Source organism: Botrytis porri (assembly GCF_014898465.1).
Source record: "Botrytis porri strain MUCL 3234 chromosome Unknown BPOR_015, whole genome shotgun sequence".
Lineage (NCBI taxonomy): Eukaryota > Fungi > Ascomycota > Leotiomycetes > Helotiales > Sclerotiniaceae > Botrytis > Botrytis porri.
This window is the reverse complement of record NW_024066089.1, coordinates 339,537-358,391: the sequence shown is the minus strand read 5'-3', so window position 1 is coordinate 358,391 and position 18,855 is coordinate 339,537. Positions and strand designations below refer to the sequence as shown.

The window sequence follows — 18,855 nt, the reverse complement described above, 5'->3', positions numbered from 1 at the left end:
GGCTGTTAGCGTCACTCTGTTCATTGCTTTATCTGCCAATTGTTCCATGACACGAGTTATTCTTTCATTTCAGATCTCCATGCTTTACGATGCAGTGTGCACATAAAGAAAGAGATGAACAACTGTTTGTAGATCATTAGGTACCAATAAATTAGTTAGAGGCTGGGAATGTATGAAGGGTATTTACACCTGGGTATTTGATCTAGGGGAAGATTGTCTACCTAGGCAAAGTATCTCCTATGTCTCCCTTGATTTGAGTTGAGTAAACCTACCTACTATGAAATCAAAGACGCTCCGCTAGGCCACTGCCGTGGAGGCTTCTTCGCTACGCTCTATGGGTTTGAATCTATATCTCCTGATTCATAATATTCACATTCATTCATTTATCTGACGACTACCTAGTATTTCATTTGAGTGCCCTCTGTACTGGGTAGGTATCAAGAAACATCTAACCGTACCTATACGGAGGGACTGGAGCGAAGCGAAAAAGCCCCCACGGCAGTGGCCCAGCGGAGCGTCACCAGATCTAATCCAATGTCACAAGTACTCCGTACAAATACCTAGGTAGCTATCATTCATATAAACTTTGAGAAATCTCTTTCCTTTTCCCTTCATCACACGCAGACATAAGATGGACGTAAAATGGAAGCATAGCAATTTCAAGGCCAAAAAAGTGATGAATGAAAACCAAGTGACCTGCCATGTGTCTGCGTTACATGAGACTTCTCCTCTCTTCTCTTCTCATCTCAATCTCTTCTCTTCTCTTCTCTTTTCCCGTGACCCCCTCTCTCCCTCAAAGCCCCCCATGTCATTATTGTTTATTGTCATTGGGTGTTACCTTCACCTATTCCTATTGAGTGTCATTTTCTGTCAGGGGTTCATGACCCTTTGACTTCTTGACTTCTTTCTTAACTTTTTCTTTATCGCCCGCCACTTGACCTTATCCGATCCAATTTTCTGATCGTTATTCTTATCATCATGTGATTCATCTCCAATCTTATAAATATCTTGATACCTTACTTGACACCTCACTATTAAGGCTTCAATTCCAAAGATGACGCTAAGAGCCGCCCTCCAACCTAAACGCGTTTCGTGGTGGCCTGGAGCTCTAAATATACGGAATCTACAGAGCTTCATTAACAAATCTCCCTCAAATTTCACCACCCCGTCTCAATTATTTGTCTCTAAAGCTCCCGAATATCTTCCATCAAAATCTTGAAACCATGGTAAGCTTTAATTTATCCAAATTGGCAGTTTGGATCACATAAATGAGCTTCTGAAGCTAACTTCCTGCCCTATATTAGACTTCGATAGGTACAGGTTATGATCTTTCGAATTCCGTCTTTTCCCCTGATGGTCGAAACTTTCAAGTCGAATATGCAGTAAAGGCAGTTGAAAATGGTGGAACTTCGGTTGGAATCAAATGTAAAGATGGTGTTGTGCTTGCAGTTGAGAAGGTCATTACCAGCAAGCTCCTAAAGGCTGGAGCCAACAAACGTATTGCGACAATCGATAGACATATGGGTGCTGTATGTACAATCCTGCTACTTGGATGGTCATTTTGAAGTGATAAAATGGCTAATGATCCTTTCATAGGTATCTTCAGGATTAGTACCAGATGGTAGACATTTTGTTTCCCGTGCCCGCGATGAAGCTGCAAGCTGGCGTAACGTTTACAAAACTCCAATTACAACCGCAGATTTGGCTAGTCGAATGGGTGGTTATCTTCAAGCATATACTCTCTATTCATCCGTACGACCATTCGGTATAACTGCAATCGTCGCAGGTTATGATTCTGAACAAGAATTACCAGTTGATGGACAAGTAGGAAGTGGACCAGTCATTGGTTCTGGAGGAAAGGTTGAGGGCAAGAAATATGGTGGACCTGGTCTTTACATGATTGAACCAAGTGGGTTATACTGGGGTTACTATGGAGCTGCTACCGGTAAAGGACGTCAAGTCGCAAAGGCCGAATTGGAAAAGTTGGATCTTGCAGCTGGCAATCTGAGTTTATTAGATGGTGTTAAGGAGGCTGCACGAATTATCTATGTTGCGCATGATGACAATAAAGATAAGGAATTTGAGCTTGAGATGACTTGGATTAGCAACCTTGATGGGCCAACAAAGGGAAGACATGAGGAAGTACCCAAGGATATCCTTGAGGAAGCAGAGAAATTAGCGAAGAAGGCTTTGGAGGGTGATGATGATGAAGAAGAAGAGAAACCAGCTGAGACAGCGGCTGAAGGAGATAAGATGGAGGAATAGTCGAAGAAGTATATGTGTGAGAACCCCTCTGTATCAACACCTGCCTTCACATTTTACATGGCTCAAGAGGTTTTGAGCTTGATCACAGCATATGATACTCTAATGATGCATTTTACGCCCTTGATCTGAGTTTCTTAATTATTTTGACTATTGGATTTGGTGAATACTTTGGCTTGTGCTATTTTATAACTTTGCTGAGTTACCTGGGTTACCCGCTTCAAATAAGATATACCTCCATGATTACAATTTTTGGTCACAGTAACGAGTGTACAAAGGTGGTATATTCTATTCTACTGCTTTCTTCAAACGAGGTTACGTGATTCGTTGCAGACAAGTCAGTCTGACGCTGGAAAGTTCTAAGCGGCCGAAAAGAGTTGACAGTTACCATCCCTCTACCATTTAGCTCCAGTATACAGTGTTAGACAAACTTTACCATTTTTCAGATTTGTAAGAAAATCTTCGAACGTTATTTATTGGATGTTCTTGAGGAGGCGATTTACACTTTCAATTAGCTTCTGGTCTTAGATGACAGTGGTGGAGAAATCTCGTTGGTTTTATGATATGCAACAAAATTCCGCTTCATCATCTTATTAGTTGTACACTTCTCACAATCTCATTCAAAGCCAGGAGCTCCTTTTCCATAAAATCTTCTAGAAATCCCAGTCGCCAAAATATATCTGAGAAATGGAACAAAGTCACAGTGCAGTAACTTACGGGACAGCGCCTCCCTGTACTGGCCCCTGACTTTTCTCCCACTTTTTCATTTCGTGGTGACCAATTATCAAGTCGCCATCCATTCATTTAGTATTTTAATTGCCATAATTGTAGTCATTAATCCTGGAATGATATTCCTATGAGATTTAAATGATAATGGCGGCGGCGAGGGATCCACATACTCATGGTTGATTCGTATATCCCCTGGAGAAGAGCTGGGTAGCTGGAAGGCTCTCCGCATTTGGCTGATAGTTTCGTCGTTCATTGTCTCTATAATTAGTGAGTCAAATGGCCGTTTTGAAGACCGAGCGATTGGTACCCGGTGAAAACTGGTGAGAAAGTTCGGGTTGATCCTCGTGTGCGGATGAGAGAGATTGTGGATTCTTCGGGGATGATTTTCGTTAGAGGATCTAGATTAGATTTGATCAGATATCTAGAATGCATCTCACATATCAAGAAGAAGCAGTATCTGCAAGTTTTCCACATGATTAATCAATCAAGTAGAAAATAGTTTGTCTTCCCTTCTCAATTTTCAATTTTCCCTCCGACCCATCTCAAGACCCATCCCATCCATCGCTCACCACACGCACGCCTCCGTGGCCACTTCCCCCCCGCTCTCCCAATCCTTCCTCCCAAAACTTCCTAAAAAAATAAATACTCTTCTCTTCACGTGTATCCATAACCACAGGAAAATTAGTCCTAGCATCCTAACCCATGATGGATCATCACCTACTACTCATACACTTCGGGAATTTCCAACCCCTAGTCTGCTATACAAGTGGCTAACTCGTTGGGCAGAAATCTGTCTATCTCCTTGGTATTACTTACCTATATGGCTAGCTAGCCACTCGTTACGGAGTACCTGGTAGTATCTATCGCCTTTCGTTTTGTGTGGCTGGCTTTCTCTGCGGGGATGACTCCATGAGTTCTTCCGAATTCTTCTCCTGTGGGGATATCTTGTGTTGTATTTATATCTTCATTCATTGTATATCTATAGATAGATTTAAGCATGCTATATACGAACTAAAGCTCAAGAATCTAGCTCTAGCTCTAGCTCTAGCTCTAACTTCTTCCTCCGAATCGTACACGGGGATTTGGAAGTTGCACTTTCAAGGCTTATATCGCTTCGATTTTTGACATCATCAATCCTTAATTTTATCTATCAGCTCCTAACTTTTAAGCAAAGGCAAGAAGTTGAATTGAAAAGAACAAATCATGGGTTTCTGGTCGCGAAAATCATCTCCTCCCCCGACATCTCAACGGGGTGGTGTTAACTCGAAACATCAACCTGCTCCGAAGAAAACGGCTCCTCCTCCGCCTTCTCCGCCTAAACCTAAATCCAAATCAAAACCAAAACCCCGTCCTGGAAGAATAATCATACATTTCGTTCGTCACGCCGAAGTATGTATCTCCCCTCCCCATCTCCCTATCCAACCCTAACAACACCCAGGGTTACAACAACCTACGCACGCCCGGTGCAGGGAACCTCACCGATCCCCTCCTCACCCCCCACGGCAAATCCCAATGTCTCACTCTGCGCACGCAATTTTCCCGTCTCAAACCCCAGCACATCCTCTGTTCCCCTCTCCGACGCACTCTGCAAACCGCGCTGCTCTCTCTCCCCCGCACCCGCATCCCCATTACCGTCGACCCCGAGCTGCGCGAATACGGCTCCGTGCCCAATTGTACGGGGACGCCGATAGGGGAACTGAAGAGGAAGCATGAGGGTGTGAAGATGGGGTTTGAGATTGATTTTGAGAGGGTGAATGAGGGGTGGGAGAGGAATAGGGAGAGGGATGGGGGGTATGTGGGAGGGAGATGGAGGAGGAGTAGGGAGCAGAGGGAGAGGAGTGTGAGGGTTTTAGAGAGGTTGTGGGAGTTGGGGAGGGAGAGGTTGGAGAAGAAGGAGGGGGATGTGGAGATTTTGGTTATTTCGCATGGAGAGTTTTTGCATGGGTTGACGGGGGATTGTGAGTTTTTTTTCTTCTTAGTTTTTTTTTTTTTTTTTTGAGTATTTGGGTAAACAGAGGGTGTGTATATTTCATCTCCCCATTTCTCCTCCCTCCCCTTTTCACAATTTTCTCTTTTCTACCTCTACCCCCCTCCCTATACCTTCAATCTAACTCATCATCCTCCTCTCCCCTCAATCTCAACCCCAAACTAACTAACCCCCCACAATAGACTGGCACAATGCCGACATCATCTCTCTCACCATGATCAAAACTTATCGAGGCTATGGATTTGTTGATCCGCCAATTCGGTTTGCGTATTATTGAATTATTTTTTTTCTTTAATTCTTTTGGAAGGTGGGTTGGTTGAGGGATTGGAGATTGGAGATTGGAGATATGATATTCCTACCGAGATCTAAGGATACCATGAGAATACCGTGAGAATACCCAATCGGATGGGTTTGAAGTTTGGGGAAATCTGTGCGCTACAGCCTGGGTTGATGATGGTGTTTATATATGTTATTCTTTCTCTTATTTACTTCCTTTCTCGTCGGTGTATATACATATATAACTCATTGATTCATTCATCTCTCTTACTCACCTTTCAAATCTATTCTAAACACATATGTACATACATACACATACACATACTCAATAGTTAGATGAGGTATTGAGATTATAAAGCTAATAGCCATATATCTACATCTACATCTTATCTACATCCACCCTCAACACCCTCCCCTCACCACCCATTCAAATTCCATGTAAGCCTACACACCTACCTATACCCACACCTACATATACACCTTTCTATCTCTCCGCCAATTCATCCTTCCCCATCTACATCTACATCTATACCAACCCATCAATCTAAGCTCCGCCCTTCTCCGTTCAGATCCAATTCCAATTCCAATTCCACAACTCCACACCTCAGCCTCACACCTCCTTTATTTTTCATAATCATAATCATAGTCATAAATCATAACCAACTATATACACATACACATACACACATAACCACACAAACAATAAGTAGCAAATATATACTAAATTTCCCTCCCTCCCTCCTCCACCCTCCTCCCCCTCCCCCCCCCCCACTCCCCTCCTTCATTTCCCTCAGACCTCCCTTAATTTCTCCCCATTCTTCCCATCTTCCCTCCCTCATCCCTCTATTCCCCATCTTCCCTACTCTCTTCAAAAAATTCCTCTAATCTACTCGCACAACACATCTCAATATATCAAGCAACCACTCATTCCATGTAGCCGTGCCGAGAAATATTGATTCGATATCAATATAAACATTAATATAAACATTAATATAAACATCAATATCAAACACAATTTGCATACACTACACATGATACTCTACACACATCACATATCATACATCACAAACACATTCAATCCAATCCAAATCAAATTGATCAAATCAATCAATCCATTCAATTCTCACCACACCACACCACATCACCTCACTCTTCAAACTACATACCCCTTACCCTACACACCTAAAGAAGAAGAAAAGGAGAAAAGAAAAGAGAAAACAAAAAAGAAAAAGAAAAAGCTACCTAATAAAAAAAAGTATAAGAAAGAGACACACACACAAATAAAGCGCTAATCGCCGACTAATTACTCCACCAACGCCATCCATCCATCCATCCTTTCTTACTTCCATCTATAATTTCATGTCCCCCCAATTTCATATCCCCAACCATCCATCCATCCATTCACCATCCATCTCCAACGTGTGTAATCGTCATAACTCATATCATAGCTTCTGCTCTACCCCGTTCTGTTCTGCTTTCCTGTTCCATCCCTTCAAATCTTGAAATCCATCTGCCCCATCTTCCAGCAACCAAAGCCACACTTGATAGTTATCAACTCCAATCCAAATCAGCTATGCTCCTCTGGCCATCTTTCTCCGTCTCTCAAGAGAGTGCATTGATATAATACTACTCAACCATACATCTGCTGCACATTTGTGTCTTTCCGTCTATAATGAAGTCCTCCTAAATGGAAAAGAAAGAAACATGTAAAATCTAACATCATCCCATGTCATCCTAGAGTGACTGCACCCGCAAGAAAATCAGGCTATCAAAAAAAGAGAAAGCATTTGCTACTTGATAGAACCAACTCAAGATCTTATAGTCTTTGCGAAGTGTTATTAAGAGAGAGTAAAAGAAGAAGGGTATCTTTTATGATCGATTGCTCCAAAACCATATCCGTCTCAAATACGAGGTATAGAAAGGAGAGAAGCCGTTGACCTCGCATACAAAAGTGGAAGAAAGTCTATCTCGCTGAAAAATCATGATCATCATCATTATTGAGCGCCGTTATCATCCATTTGTCTTAACATAACCAACATCTGTTGTACTCACAGACAATCATGGACATAGGAAGAAGAAATATTTCGTGGTTTTCTTACATTCGAAAACATGAGTACCGTTGTCATCTCAAGATGCTGTTTCTTGTTTATATGCCATATCTGTCATACCGCTTGCTCGTTTTTGATCAACAATCTCTCGAGCATAAAAATCCACAAGCATCGTGCCATAAGCCTCTAATACTTCAACGGGAACAGATAATCGAAAGTCGTTTAACAATAGAAACTGAAGCTCCAAGTGGTTCAATTCATTCAACGGTAATCCACCAACCTAGACAAACGTTAGCATCAGGAAGGACGTAATTCATGGTAAAATTTACCTTGGCGTATCTAGAGTTTGTGTAAAAAACATCAGAGAAGAATTTGCTGGCACAAGTAACACCAGCAATGACCAAACGATGAATGTTAAAACTGTCAACTACAAAGAAATGAGAGAGAGGGAACTGAGCCAATCCAGGCTCAGGGTCCTGTGAATGAGAGTATTGAGCATTTTCAAACTCGGATTTGAGCTCAGGAACACTTCTAGCTCCTGGTGGGGTATCCGCCAAATCAGAACCCTCTGCAGAATAAGTAGACGAAGGTCGAGAACCATCTAGATCCATGGCTTCTTGTCGCATGGCATTTATGGGTTCCGCATTAACTCTCTCCGTCATTCTATCAAAGTAGACTAACAAACTCAAGAACACCTCGTATGTTGTTGGGCAGTATTTGTGTATTCTAGTTAAATAACTCAAAATGGTAATGCTAGGCACATTCTTTCCGTGAAATGCGAGTACGCTCGAGGAGAGTCCAGTAAGATTGGCTGTATTTTCGGCAGATGGAATGGACCTTTGTAGAGTTTCATGTTGACGATCGTTTGTGGTGGTGATTTTGGTCAAAAGTCCGGCTACCATTTCAATAATATCTGTAATGGGCATACCACTGATCTCGTATTTTAATCCAGGCTCGTCTGCTGTGCGTGAACCTCCAATTTGGCCTCTAGATGAGAGGAATTCTGGGCTGGCGAAACTTTCGATATGTGCCAAATCTCTAACTTTGATCGTGTTACCACCATAACTCTGTACATCGTCGAGAGACTTTGCTGATCTTGGGATCGTCCGCTCAGATGTCCCAGAAGTCATTCGAGGCCTCGAAGGAGAATCGGTGCTCAAGGTATGCGAATGCTCGGCTCGTGCATGAGGCGCTGAAGATGGGGGGAAATTTTGTTGACTCGTAAATTGTTGTGTATGTGAATTTGAGTTTGAGCGTGGACTGGAACTCGAAGGAGGAGAGAAAGGTTCGGACTTGATATGGGGCTCAGGTTTAACTCTTGTGCGGTGGTCTACATCATGAGAGTCACCATATCTGGCTTGCATATTTGCGCTTGGAGGAGGGGTACCATCGACTACTGATGTGGGGTGGGGGTTCGGACTTGGTGGAGGCTCGACTCTCGACCGGGAAGGTTGTCGATATGGTGAATCCTCTGAAGAACCATGATGCCCTGCAGCGGGTATCATTGTATGAGGGTGGAAGCGTGATGAATCTGACACAAAATCAATCACCGCAGCCATATCAAGTGAATGTAATGGTCGTGAAAACCTGATCAGTCGTTGCGATTAGCTTTTTTGTTCTCTCCCAAATCTGCGATGGCTGGAACAATGTTGAGACAAGAGAGAATATAATAATGAGTAAAACGTCTTCTTTGCAAAGACGTGAGCGCCGACTGAGTCCTTGCTGTTGATGTAGGGTGGCTAGGATGGCCAGAAGGTTCAGAAAGTCTTATCGTGAAGGTACTTTTGCCTATCGATCGGTCTTTAACTACCTAGTAGGTACCGAATGAAAAGGTAAATGAACAAGCCAACATCCAAACAATCCTTCCTGACTCTCTGAACCTCTGCCGACTATATTCTGATGCAAACTTCCATGTCTCGAAGATTGTTTATGAATTGTGAGATTGCGACCACAAACTCATCGCCATTTTATCAATCTTTCGTGGGGGTAACAAGAGCTTCCAATATAACAAAACAAACGGATACACACACACACACATACACACACACGCACACACACAACACACTGGGCACTGATTGATGACTTGAATGGGCATGCACCATATAGGCGCAGGTATAAAGAGGATTAAGAAAAGACTTACCTGCAGCATTCCTTATGAAAACAAGACAACGATTATTGGAGAAAAGAGGACAATGTTCTCCAACGCGAAAGAAAAATGTGGATATTTGAATGGTTGTATTAAGAGAAGTTGAGTAAAGTGACAAGTAAGTGTAGATGGAGAGAGGGCGAGAGGGCGAGAGAGAGGATTAAATCAGTTGATAAGTTGATGGGGGATTTTTATTATTATTATAATTATTATTTGAGGGACGTGAATTATGGAAAAGAGATTTGTACGGGAGAGGGTGGTTGATTGATGGGTACTGACTGGGTAGAAGATACTGGGTATGCAGGTATGCAGGTATGTACTTCGTACTATATACTATATGTACTGACTGGGGCGGCTGGGCTGTCGGGTTGAAAGAAGATGTGGAGAGGGGCGCTGGGTGTGGTACAATCGATTCACTACCACTGGCCGAACACTGGCCGACTGCAGTTCAGTTCCCTAGTAAAGAAGTTCCAATAAGTTACCTATGACGAAAAGTTGGACATCTGTGAGAACCCTGAATTTACGAGGTAGAGGGAAGATGGAGTATTGCCTCAGGTAGTCATCATTCAAAGAAAGATACTGGGGATTCATATCTCATAAATACATACATCGTAAACGAGTAACAAGTAAATAGATGGATGTTGAAGAAAGGAAGGTGAAGAAAAGAAAGAGAAGGAAGAGTGTGGGATGATGGAGGATGAATGATACCTAACAACTTGATAGATGATACAATCACCTAGTAGGTACGAGTTAGTAGTCTGAATGAATCAATCTCTACCTAAGGTTACTACTAGTGTCTATATCGATCATCTACACTATAATAATTATCATCAAAGTACTAGCCAGCTCCTTCATCCAGCAATCTCTCGGGAATCGATCTAGGTAGGTAGTAGTTAACAACTCAAACACAAAGTAATAAGCCACTAAAAGAAAAGGCAAACGCAGGTAGGTAGAACTAAATAGATCTCCATAATCCATCGACAAGATACCTGATATCCAGTACAGCAGATCTATCATATTAAATTCCATTTATATTCCATATACAAATATCTCCCCGGCCCTAGGAAGAGTTCATGCCTACATACTCAACTTGATACATCTTTTGTCAGGAGTCACTTCTATTAGATAGACTCTATCTTATTATCTTCCGTCTACCCCAATTACTTTTCGCTTTCAAATTCCTCGTACTTATTAGGTATCCATGTAGATGTGTACCTATATAGATACGCACCTATACTCGTACATTTACTCTGGTATTATAATCCTACACCGGTATCGCACTTGAAATCTCAAAGGAGTCATTGGAATTAACGCTTGTATCCCCTTCAAATTCATATCAAGAGTAACCAAACCATACGTATACCATACCCATCCACAACTCAACACACCGAGATACCCTTAATTTCATGTCATCAGAAGCATAAAGGAAACCCTACTGAATCTTCATTTAAAAGTGCCCCGTAACCTATAACAATCACACATGTCGTAGCACTCAAAAGTATCAAATCAGACTCCTCCAAGAAATGTGATGCGATTAAAATTCGGAATGAAAGCCACACTTAAAAAGCTTCCTATTCTTAATCTCACCGCTTCAGTTAAAAGGCAAATTTCCCTGGATTGGCCGTTATGAAACCTTGCAAATTAACCAATTGCGTAAACTCCGTGGTATTATGGTCTGGTTCTATTCGTACATTGATTCATCATCTATTGATGACGGACGGTATAATTCGTGTCTGGCAAGTAAAGATGCCTGTTTGCTCCCTTTGCCGTCAAAACCACCATTCTAATGACACCTCCGGAACTCCCATCCCATTTGATGGCTTCTTGCAATGCGCCCTTAACAAAGTCGACAGCATCAGCCTCCTCCATACCTTCCTTCCAGTTTGCATCACAGTATCCGTAGATATATGTTGAGCCGGAACCTCCAATAGCATAAGATTGCTTGTGTAACGATCCTCCTAATGGTATTGAGTAGACTTGACCTCCGTGTCGCTCATCCCAACCAGCAATAATCAAACCAGCACTAAATTCGAATTAGAACAAGAAACGCGCGGAGTTGAACATCATTCATACCTCAATTGATCCTTGTTATCGTAGCAAAGTTCCTGGAACATAGCAGCAGCCGTTTGTGTGGTTGGTGTTTTGCCATTCAAAACCCCATACATTCCCAACTGATAATGAACAATATCCGCAACGGCTTGAGTATCAGCCGCAGAACCTGATCGACAACACCAGATTGTATCATGTACTTGGGTGAGCTTGTCTGTAACTCGATTTGCGATATATGAGCCGGTCGTTGTTCTACTGTCCGCACCTGTCCAGTAAATCCATCAGTAACTCTTATACCCCGCAGATTGTGACCCAAAAGAACTGACCCAGAATGACACCATCCTTAAAGTTTATGGCCATACTAAAATTATTGTCAACGCTGACCTCGAACCAAAAATAATGGTTATCGTGGTCTCTAGGCTTCTTACATGGAGGTTCCTAAGCTATCATATCAATCAGTAAAGCTCAAAATGTAGGGCCAGGCTACGGAGGTATCTTACTTGACTTCTCCCTTCTTCAAACGGTCCATATCCACATGAATACCATCTTCAAGAAGCTCCCGTTAGCTTTAACATCACTGGTAGCTGAGTTGGATACCCAAATACCTTCATTCAACATTCCTGTGTTTCCAAACTCCATCTTGAAAGTTTTAATATTGGGCTTCTTAAATTTGGGATATGTAGAAAAAAAAACAAATGCGAATCGTCAATCGTTATGTTCGTTGGGGTGGAAGATGAGCTACCAGTTTGAAGCTCTCGAACAGGCAGACCTTAGACGCGAGGCAAGGCAAGCAAGCGCGAAGGTGAGGTAGATCACGTGGTGATAATGCTTTGAGCTTGGGCGGTTATTCCCGTTTCTTATGGCTGCTCCCGGTGAGGTTTCTTAGGCTTTATAAGTTGAGAGCTAGCGTGCACCTAGTCTTCTTGAATACATACCTAGCAGTGAAAGTTTCGAGTGAAGAAATAAATATTTACGAACTAAATGCTATTTACAATTTATACAAATGGATGCCAGGCGTAGCATATTGAAACATCCCCCGCCTATTCCAATTCAGATAACAATACCACCAATACTCCAAAATCTAATCAACGCCCTCTTTCGATAAGTTCCTGACCTTGATTCCTAATTATACATGGTCTTGTAACCTCATAGTTATGAGAGACCTGAGGCAAGCTCTTTCTTGTTCTTGCGAATTAGAATCAGATAAACTTGCTATGTGCCAGACGAGCAGTTCCTTTCCTCAATCAATGCTTAATGCCAAATGCTTTAACCTCCCCGAGTCAACCTACACCCTTTGTATTAGCATCATATCATCTCCTTAATAAGACGCCTAAGCTCAAAGGAAGCCCTACCCTTCCTTATCCAGTTCTAATGGCGTGAAACCCTCTCCCTCCCCCTTCTTAACCTGTGTCTTTGCCTCGCCAGCTTTCCCCGGCTCGCCATCCTCGGCACATCCACAGTCGTAGAAGTCTCCAATCTTACTGCAGTCGAATATCTCCTTCTTCAAACGCTTGTTGACTTCGTTATGAACATGACATGCCCACGCTGCTGCCGTGCTCCTCGTTGCCACCTGAGGTGGATATTTCTTCAATAGCCCTTGGAAATGTCGCGCACAGTCGCCACATGGATAGAGGCGCGCAAATAAATGGATGTAGGATTTTAAAGCGGAGCTGTCTTCTTCTGTAGGCTTATCGGGAAATTTGGCCATCATCGTGTGTAGAACTTTCCAGGCTGCGTGGCCGAGTTCCGCTCTAAAAGGCGAGCATATTAATAAGTACAAAGATAAAATCATTCCAACCGCATGGTGCAGATAGGTGACATACTTTAAAGTAGCATTTTCCAGCTTAGGGGCAGTGGCTGCTCCATGAAGAAGATTGTCATCGACGAGAATTGGTGTTTTATCCAGAGGGAATTCAACGTTATAATCGTTATCTGTGCCATAATCTACAGCTCTCGTTCCATGATTTTGGTTGCGAAATGTGAGCACGAAGAAGATGCATAGGAAACCTGCTAGAGCTATTCCTGCAAGAGTAAAGTGCGGCTTTCGAGCCATGCTGTATTGTGACCGGAAGGGAATTATTATTCGTACTGATGATCGTGATGTGACTGGCTAACGGTGCAGAAGAAGGGCCAACTTCTGGAATTGAACTCGGCTCCGAATGTTTCGATGAATGCTTCGTAGCGTTGTTTGAGATGTCAGCAACAAAGGAAAAAGAGAAGCATTAATTCAAAGCAATGAATATTAAAGTTTATTAGTTGAGAAAATGAGTGAGAAGGAAACTAATTCCGAACATTCGATAAATTCATCCAAACTACCTACCTACTTAGGTACATGTGTAGCGTGATAATTCCTTATTTTAGCAATCACCGTCCCTCGAATAAATTAATTCCAAGACTCTTATTATTCGTTCCATTTGATTGTTTCATATCCATTCAAAATCGTATTTTAATTGGCTTTACGAGTAAAGCTGTAACATTTCCTTTTCTCCATCCCAGGTACATCGTACACTTCGGAGCATCATTCCTCCCCTTCCGTCATTTCTGCCCCGCGTTCTCCGAGCTCGGAAACATGAAATATTTTTTGTGCTAGCTGACTGTGCTGTATTTACTACATCTCCGTGGAAACATTCAAAGACTTATTAATTATTAACAGTCTTAAATCCTCCACGATCTTAAATACTTGCTTTGCTATCTCTAAATAATTGGATATCCTGACTTTCGAAGCAATTCTTATCATATCTTTCTTTGCAAATCAATATGGCTTTCCCCCCACCCCCTGTTAGCACAATCGACTGGAGTGATATTGGCTTCAAATTCCGTGAAGGTAATATCAATTTCTCTCTCCTAGCTTTCCTGTTGTTACTCAATTGACTGCTGTCAGAAGTTTCGTCCACAAAACGCTAATTCTTCCTTCAGTTAATGGTCATATCGAATCCCACTACTCAGTTAAAACCGGCCAATGGACACCTCCAAAGTTCATTACCGATCCCTACCTCCGTCTTCATGGCATGTCCCCCGCTCTCAATTATGGCCAACAAGCATACGAAGGCATGAAAGCTTTCCGCACTCCCGGAGACTCCTCCATTACCATTTTTCGCCCTACCAAGAATGCCGCCCGTCTAGCCCACTCTGCAGAATTTATCTCCATTCCTCCCGTTCCTGGGAATGTCTTCATGGACTGTGTACACGCTGCTGTCTCTTTGAATGCAGAATATGTACCACCTCATGAAACGGGCGCTGCCATGTATATCCGACCTTTGATCTTTGGTTCCAGTGCTCAATTGGGATTGAGTCCCCCAGAGGAATATACTTTCTGTGTCTATGTCCTCCCAGTGGGTGTTTACCATGGTGTACACCCAGTTAAGTGCTTGATCCTCGAGGAGTTCGATCGTTCTGCACCACATGGAACTGGAAGCGCAAAAGTGGGAGGAAACTACGCGCCAGTGTTGAGATGGAGTGATAAAGCCAGAAACGAGGGATATGGTATAACATTGCATTTGGATAGTCAAACGCGTAGCGAAATCGACGAATTTTCTACAAGTGGGTTCATTGGCGCGAAGAAAGAGGGGGATTCCATTACATTGGTGGTACCGGATAGTAAGAATGTTATTGCTAGTGTAACTTCTGATAGTATTTTGGAAATTGGAAAGAGTCTTGGATGGAAGACGGAAGTTCGTTCGGTTAGTCAATTTCCCCCTCTTTTGCTTCGGGAATTTTCCATGTCCCATCCATTTCATAGCCTCGATTTCGTATTCAACCTATTCTAACTGTCATCTTCCTAGATTAAATACGAAGAACTGCCCAATTTCACCGAAGTAATGGCCGCCGGAACTGCCGCTGCTCTCGTCCCAATTCGCTCCATTACCCGTTACTCCGATAACAAAACTACAGAATATATCCCTTCATCCTCCGAAGAACCCGGTGCTATCTGCGAGAAGCTTCTCAGCACCCTTAAGGGCATCCAAGCAGGAAAGCTTAAGGATACATTTGGCTGGAACAAGATTGTCGAAAAATTGGATGTCAAGGACTTCACTACAGAGGCAAATGATACCAATGGTTTGAATGGAAATGTGGATAGATTGCCATAGATTTTAAAGAGGTTTCCATTGAAATAAATCTAAAAATAAAAAGAACGGTACGGCGTTTAGTGGCTGGGCATTAACAAATTATACTATCTATCTCTCAATAGAATTTAAAGTGCGGACCTTTAAGAATTAAAACTTCTTCCCCGGATCTCGTGCAATCAATTGAATAGCGGTATTACGTCATAGCCCCCAAGCGCCCGTTTTTCTCGCTTAGTCATTTGGTCTGGATCTTTCTTATTATTTCTCCTCTTCACAGCCAACCATGCTTCGCGAGACACGAAATCAAGAAACAAGTACATGAATGAAAATCATCCATTCATTTCGGACCAGCACAACATGATTAATATAACGAAACGATGTGAGATGGGGGCCTCTTTATTGAGTGGAGGTTGCTTGCAAGGTTGGTGGAGTCGGGAATCAAAAGTAAAAAGGTGAATGGATGGCCAAGGGTTCTCCGGATCTTTTCTTTGTACACCGGCGAGGCAATGCTGGTCATTTGCTACTTTTTTTGTCCTTGGTTTACACTTTCCAAGCTCGGTGTTCTAGGACTGATGAACATTGGGTTCCAATCACAAGTAAGAGTATATATGCGAGGACTTATGGGACTCGGGATGAGATGTGTATGATGTCGATGACCACAGACTTCAGCTCACTTTCATCTCACGACATTTCTTGTTTATGACACCAGGGCATTTGCTATCTGTATTTGTATATTCTGCTACAACGGAATACCTCTTGCTGCCACCATAAAGTTAGTTTGTCTATATACGAGTACTCTGGTTTACATAGAATCACTTTTACAAGCCCATTACAAAACCACATCTCACAATGCTTATTCGCGTACCCATAAATCTCCTTCTCCTGTTACCTCTGGCAACTGCAAGAACCACAACTGTTAAAACAGTCACGGAATCGGCAGCTTCTCAACCAACTTCTACATCATATACCTCCGATTCTCAATTCCAATCCGATATGATCGCGGCGCATAATTTCTATCGGGGAGAACAAAATGTTAGTAACTTGGAGTGGAATGATACCAGTGCGCAGTTTGCGAAGGATTGGTCCAAAGGTTGCGTCTTTAAACATTCTGTACGTCAAGTCCTTCTTTTCTATCTCGCATCCCTTTCCCAAGTTAGAAAGTCTGCAAAGTCAACCTTTCAGACTAGTAACAACAAACTAATACTCATCAACAGGGCGGACCGACAGGCGAAAATCTAGCAGCCGGCTATTCCAATGCGACCTCCTCCGTCGATGCCTGGGGCCTCGAACGCCTCAAATATTCGTACTCCTCTCCAGGTTTTAGCGAAGATACAGGTCACTTTACACAATTAGTCTGGTCAAATACCACATCTGTCGGTTGCGCGCGCACCAATTGTGCAGGAGAAAATGACACGCCGGGATGGTATGTAGTGTGTGAGTATTGGCCCGCGGGGAATGTAGTAAATGGGGGAAAGGGGGATAAAGAGGAGTTTTTCAGAGATAATGTGAAAGAGCAGGTTAAAGGGGAAGCGAGCGATACGGTGGAGAGTGGAGTTACGAGTGCCGGGAGTAGTATTGCGGGAGGTAGTGTGGTGGGGTGGAAGGGGAGAGAAGGAGAATTGAGGTGGGGTGTCTTGATGGGAGTTGTGGCTGTAGGGGCTGCGGGTTTAATGTTTTAGGATGTGTATTTGATTGGGATTTTGGCACGGACAAAGGCGAGTGGAGGCAAGGTACGAGAAGGCTGTTTCGCTTCAGCGCGGTGTTTGGAGTTCTGTATTTGCCTTGGGAAACGGATACAAACATGAGATCAGGCGTAGTGGAACCAATTTGGCAATTGCTTTTAGTCGGAGCTTGGAAGAATATACCCCATGATACAGGAGAATGGAGCTACTTGCTCGATGGATTTGATAAGTCACAGACCAGAATGTATCTTAACTATTTCTGTTCTAGTACACATGCGATTTCTCCATTCGCTGTGGAAGTGATAATAATAAATTTTCTTTCTTGACAATGACTAGACGGGTCAGTAATGCGTGTATTCGGCTAGGGTGGAACATGGAGAAAATAAAAGGGGGGTGAGGGGAGCGTGGCGTTCAATTGACTAGAACTGATCTTGCCTATGGTTTCTTGTTTGTTTTAGGAGAAGATTTGGGAGAAGACTTGGGAGTTGGAGATATGAAGTGTTTGATAGAAACGAGTGAGTTCGGGTTGGAATATTTGGGGGGGAAAGGAGATGTGATGTTGTGTTAATAGTATGTTTCTATCCCTGCCTAGGTGTGTAAAGCTTTGCTTCGCTCTGTGAGATCGATGTGTGTTTAGTTAGGTAATACATGATAATTTGATTAAGAGAAGGAGAATAGTCTTGATGCGGGAGAGGGATAGTCTTGAGTGTATTGCGGATGGGGGGTGGAAGATGAGGAAGAAGTACATGGCCAGGGATTGATGTTTATTTTATCTTAGCTGGGGACTTGAACACTCAGGTTGAGAATCGTCTAGGCAGATATTTGTTTTTGAGTAAAAATCTACGTTGAAAATTATATTCATTTAGAATTGGGGATGGATTTAATTCGCCTGAGCTGCATTTATATCTCGTAGGATGGGTAGTAAGGCATTGTGAAGTCATCTGCATTATGAATTACTTTTAAATTAACAGCGAGGTAAGCCAACTGACCCATCCCGCCTCCTTATTTTCTTAGCCAAAATGAAGGTTCTGCATCTTGTAGATTTGTACAAATATAATCGTATGCTCGCTAAGTTTTATTTTATTTTAAGAAAATAGATACATCCTCATTTTGATCATGTTAAATAGTGTCCTCTCGTTCTCTTTAGTCCAGTACTCAACTCTTGAATGTTTTCTAGAGCTTATCGAGAAAGAGAACCCTGATTCCTTACTACATTTAAATTTGTGTCTATAAATCGCACCGAAAAATCGATGTGTTGTGTTTTTCACATTGGGAAGTCAAAATGCTAAAGAGTGTGAATTCTGGTAATTCAAGAGGTGAACATTCAACATATGCTCTAATTTGTGAGAAGTAAAGAAGGTGCATATTACCTTGTTGCTATTTTAGCCAAAATTCAAGATGAAGTTTTTGACCCAAGTGGTTGTAATAGCCCAAAGACTTATAAAACAACATAACGTCTGCAATCCTCGAAAACGAGGAAGTATCATCACAATCTTGATTATGCAACATTCATCGAAATATCACCAGGGCAATTTTGCACAAAATATAGCAGAGAAAATTACAGAGAGAACATTTTCTTAATTTGACTTTACTTTAATGGTCGACAGACAGG

The 18,855-nt window shown here is 42.4% G+C and overlaps 7 protein-coding genes across 7 annotated transcripts; 4 read left to right on the top strand and 3 right to left on the bottom strand.

Moving 5' to 3' along the window:
- Nucleotides 1–1,223: 1,223 nt before the first annotated feature.
- EAF01_009899 (uncharacterized protein) lies at nucleotides 1,224–2,265 on the top strand (the record flags this gene model as incomplete). Its single annotated transcript, XM_038918155.1, has 3 exons — nucleotides 1,224–1,226; nucleotides 1,305–1,529; nucleotides 1,597–2,265. The coding sequence occupies 3 exons, from the start codon at nucleotides 1,224–1,226 to the stop codon at nucleotides 2,263–2,265; spliced, it is 897 nt and encodes a 298-aa protein (XP_038766125.1).
- Nucleotides 2,266–4,194: 1,929 nt separating this feature from the next.
- Nucleotides 4,195–5,255, top strand: EAF01_009898 (uncharacterized protein; the record flags this gene model as incomplete). Its single annotated transcript, XM_038918154.1, has 3 exons — nucleotides 4,195–4,380; nucleotides 4,430–4,949; nucleotides 5,161–5,255. The coding sequence occupies 3 exons, from the start codon at nucleotides 4,195–4,197 to the stop codon at nucleotides 5,253–5,255; spliced, it is 801 nt and encodes a 266-aa protein (XP_038766124.1).
- Nucleotides 5,256–6,327: 1,072 nt separating this feature from the next.
- Nucleotides 6,328–9,728, bottom strand: EAF01_009897 (uncharacterized protein). The gene is made up of 2 exons (XM_038918153.1): nucleotides 7,632–9,728; nucleotides 6,328–7,582 (listed from the first exon to the last, which is right to left on the bottom strand). The coding sequence occupies exons 1-2, from the start codon at nucleotides 8,859–8,861 to the stop codon at nucleotides 7,382–7,384; spliced, it is 1,431 nt and encodes a 476-aa protein (XP_038766123.1). The 5' UTR covers nucleotides 8,862–9,728; the 3' UTR covers nucleotides 6,328–7,381.
- Nucleotides 9,729–11,152: 1,424 nt separating this feature from the next.
- EAF01_009896 (uncharacterized protein) lies at nucleotides 11,153–12,136 on the bottom strand (the record flags this gene model as incomplete). Its single annotated transcript, XM_038918152.1, has 6 exons — nucleotides 11,153–11,471; nucleotides 11,522–11,762; nucleotides 11,824–11,858; nucleotides 11,926–11,940; nucleotides 11,998–12,043; nucleotides 12,103–12,136. The coding sequence occupies 6 exons, from the start codon at nucleotides 12,134–12,136 to the stop codon at nucleotides 11,153–11,155; spliced, it is 690 nt and encodes a 229-aa protein (XP_038766122.1).
- Nucleotides 12,137–12,763: 627 nt separating this feature from the next.
- On the bottom strand, nucleotides 12,764–13,550 carry EAF01_009895 (uncharacterized protein; the record flags this gene model as incomplete). The annotated part of the gene is made up of 3 exons (XM_038918151.1): nucleotides 12,764–12,782; nucleotides 12,850–13,248; nucleotides 13,321–13,550. 3 exons carry the CDS (start codon nucleotides 13,548–13,550, stop codon nucleotides 12,764–12,766), a joined length of 648 nt encoding a protein of 215 aa, XP_038766121.1.
- A 316-nt stretch (nucleotides 13,551–13,866) lies between these two features.
- On the top strand, nucleotides 13,867–15,873 carry EAF01_009894 (uncharacterized protein). Its single transcript, XM_038918150.1, has 3 exons — nucleotides 13,867–14,321; nucleotides 14,414–15,177; nucleotides 15,280–15,873. The coding sequence occupies exons 1-3, from the start codon at nucleotides 14,255–14,257 to the stop codon at nucleotides 15,583–15,585; spliced, it is 1,137 nt and encodes a 378-aa protein (XP_038766120.1). The 5' UTR covers nucleotides 13,867–14,254; the 3' UTR covers nucleotides 15,586–15,873.
- A 537-nt stretch (nucleotides 15,874–16,410) lies between these two features.
- EAF01_009893 (uncharacterized protein) lies at nucleotides 16,411–17,240 on the top strand (the record flags this gene model as incomplete). The annotated part of the gene is made up of 2 exons (XM_038918149.1): nucleotides 16,411–16,671; nucleotides 16,776–17,240. 2 exons carry the CDS (start codon nucleotides 16,411–16,413, stop codon nucleotides 17,238–17,240), a joined length of 726 nt encoding a protein of 241 aa, XP_038766119.1.
- Nucleotides 17,241–18,855: the final 1,615 nt, after the last annotated feature.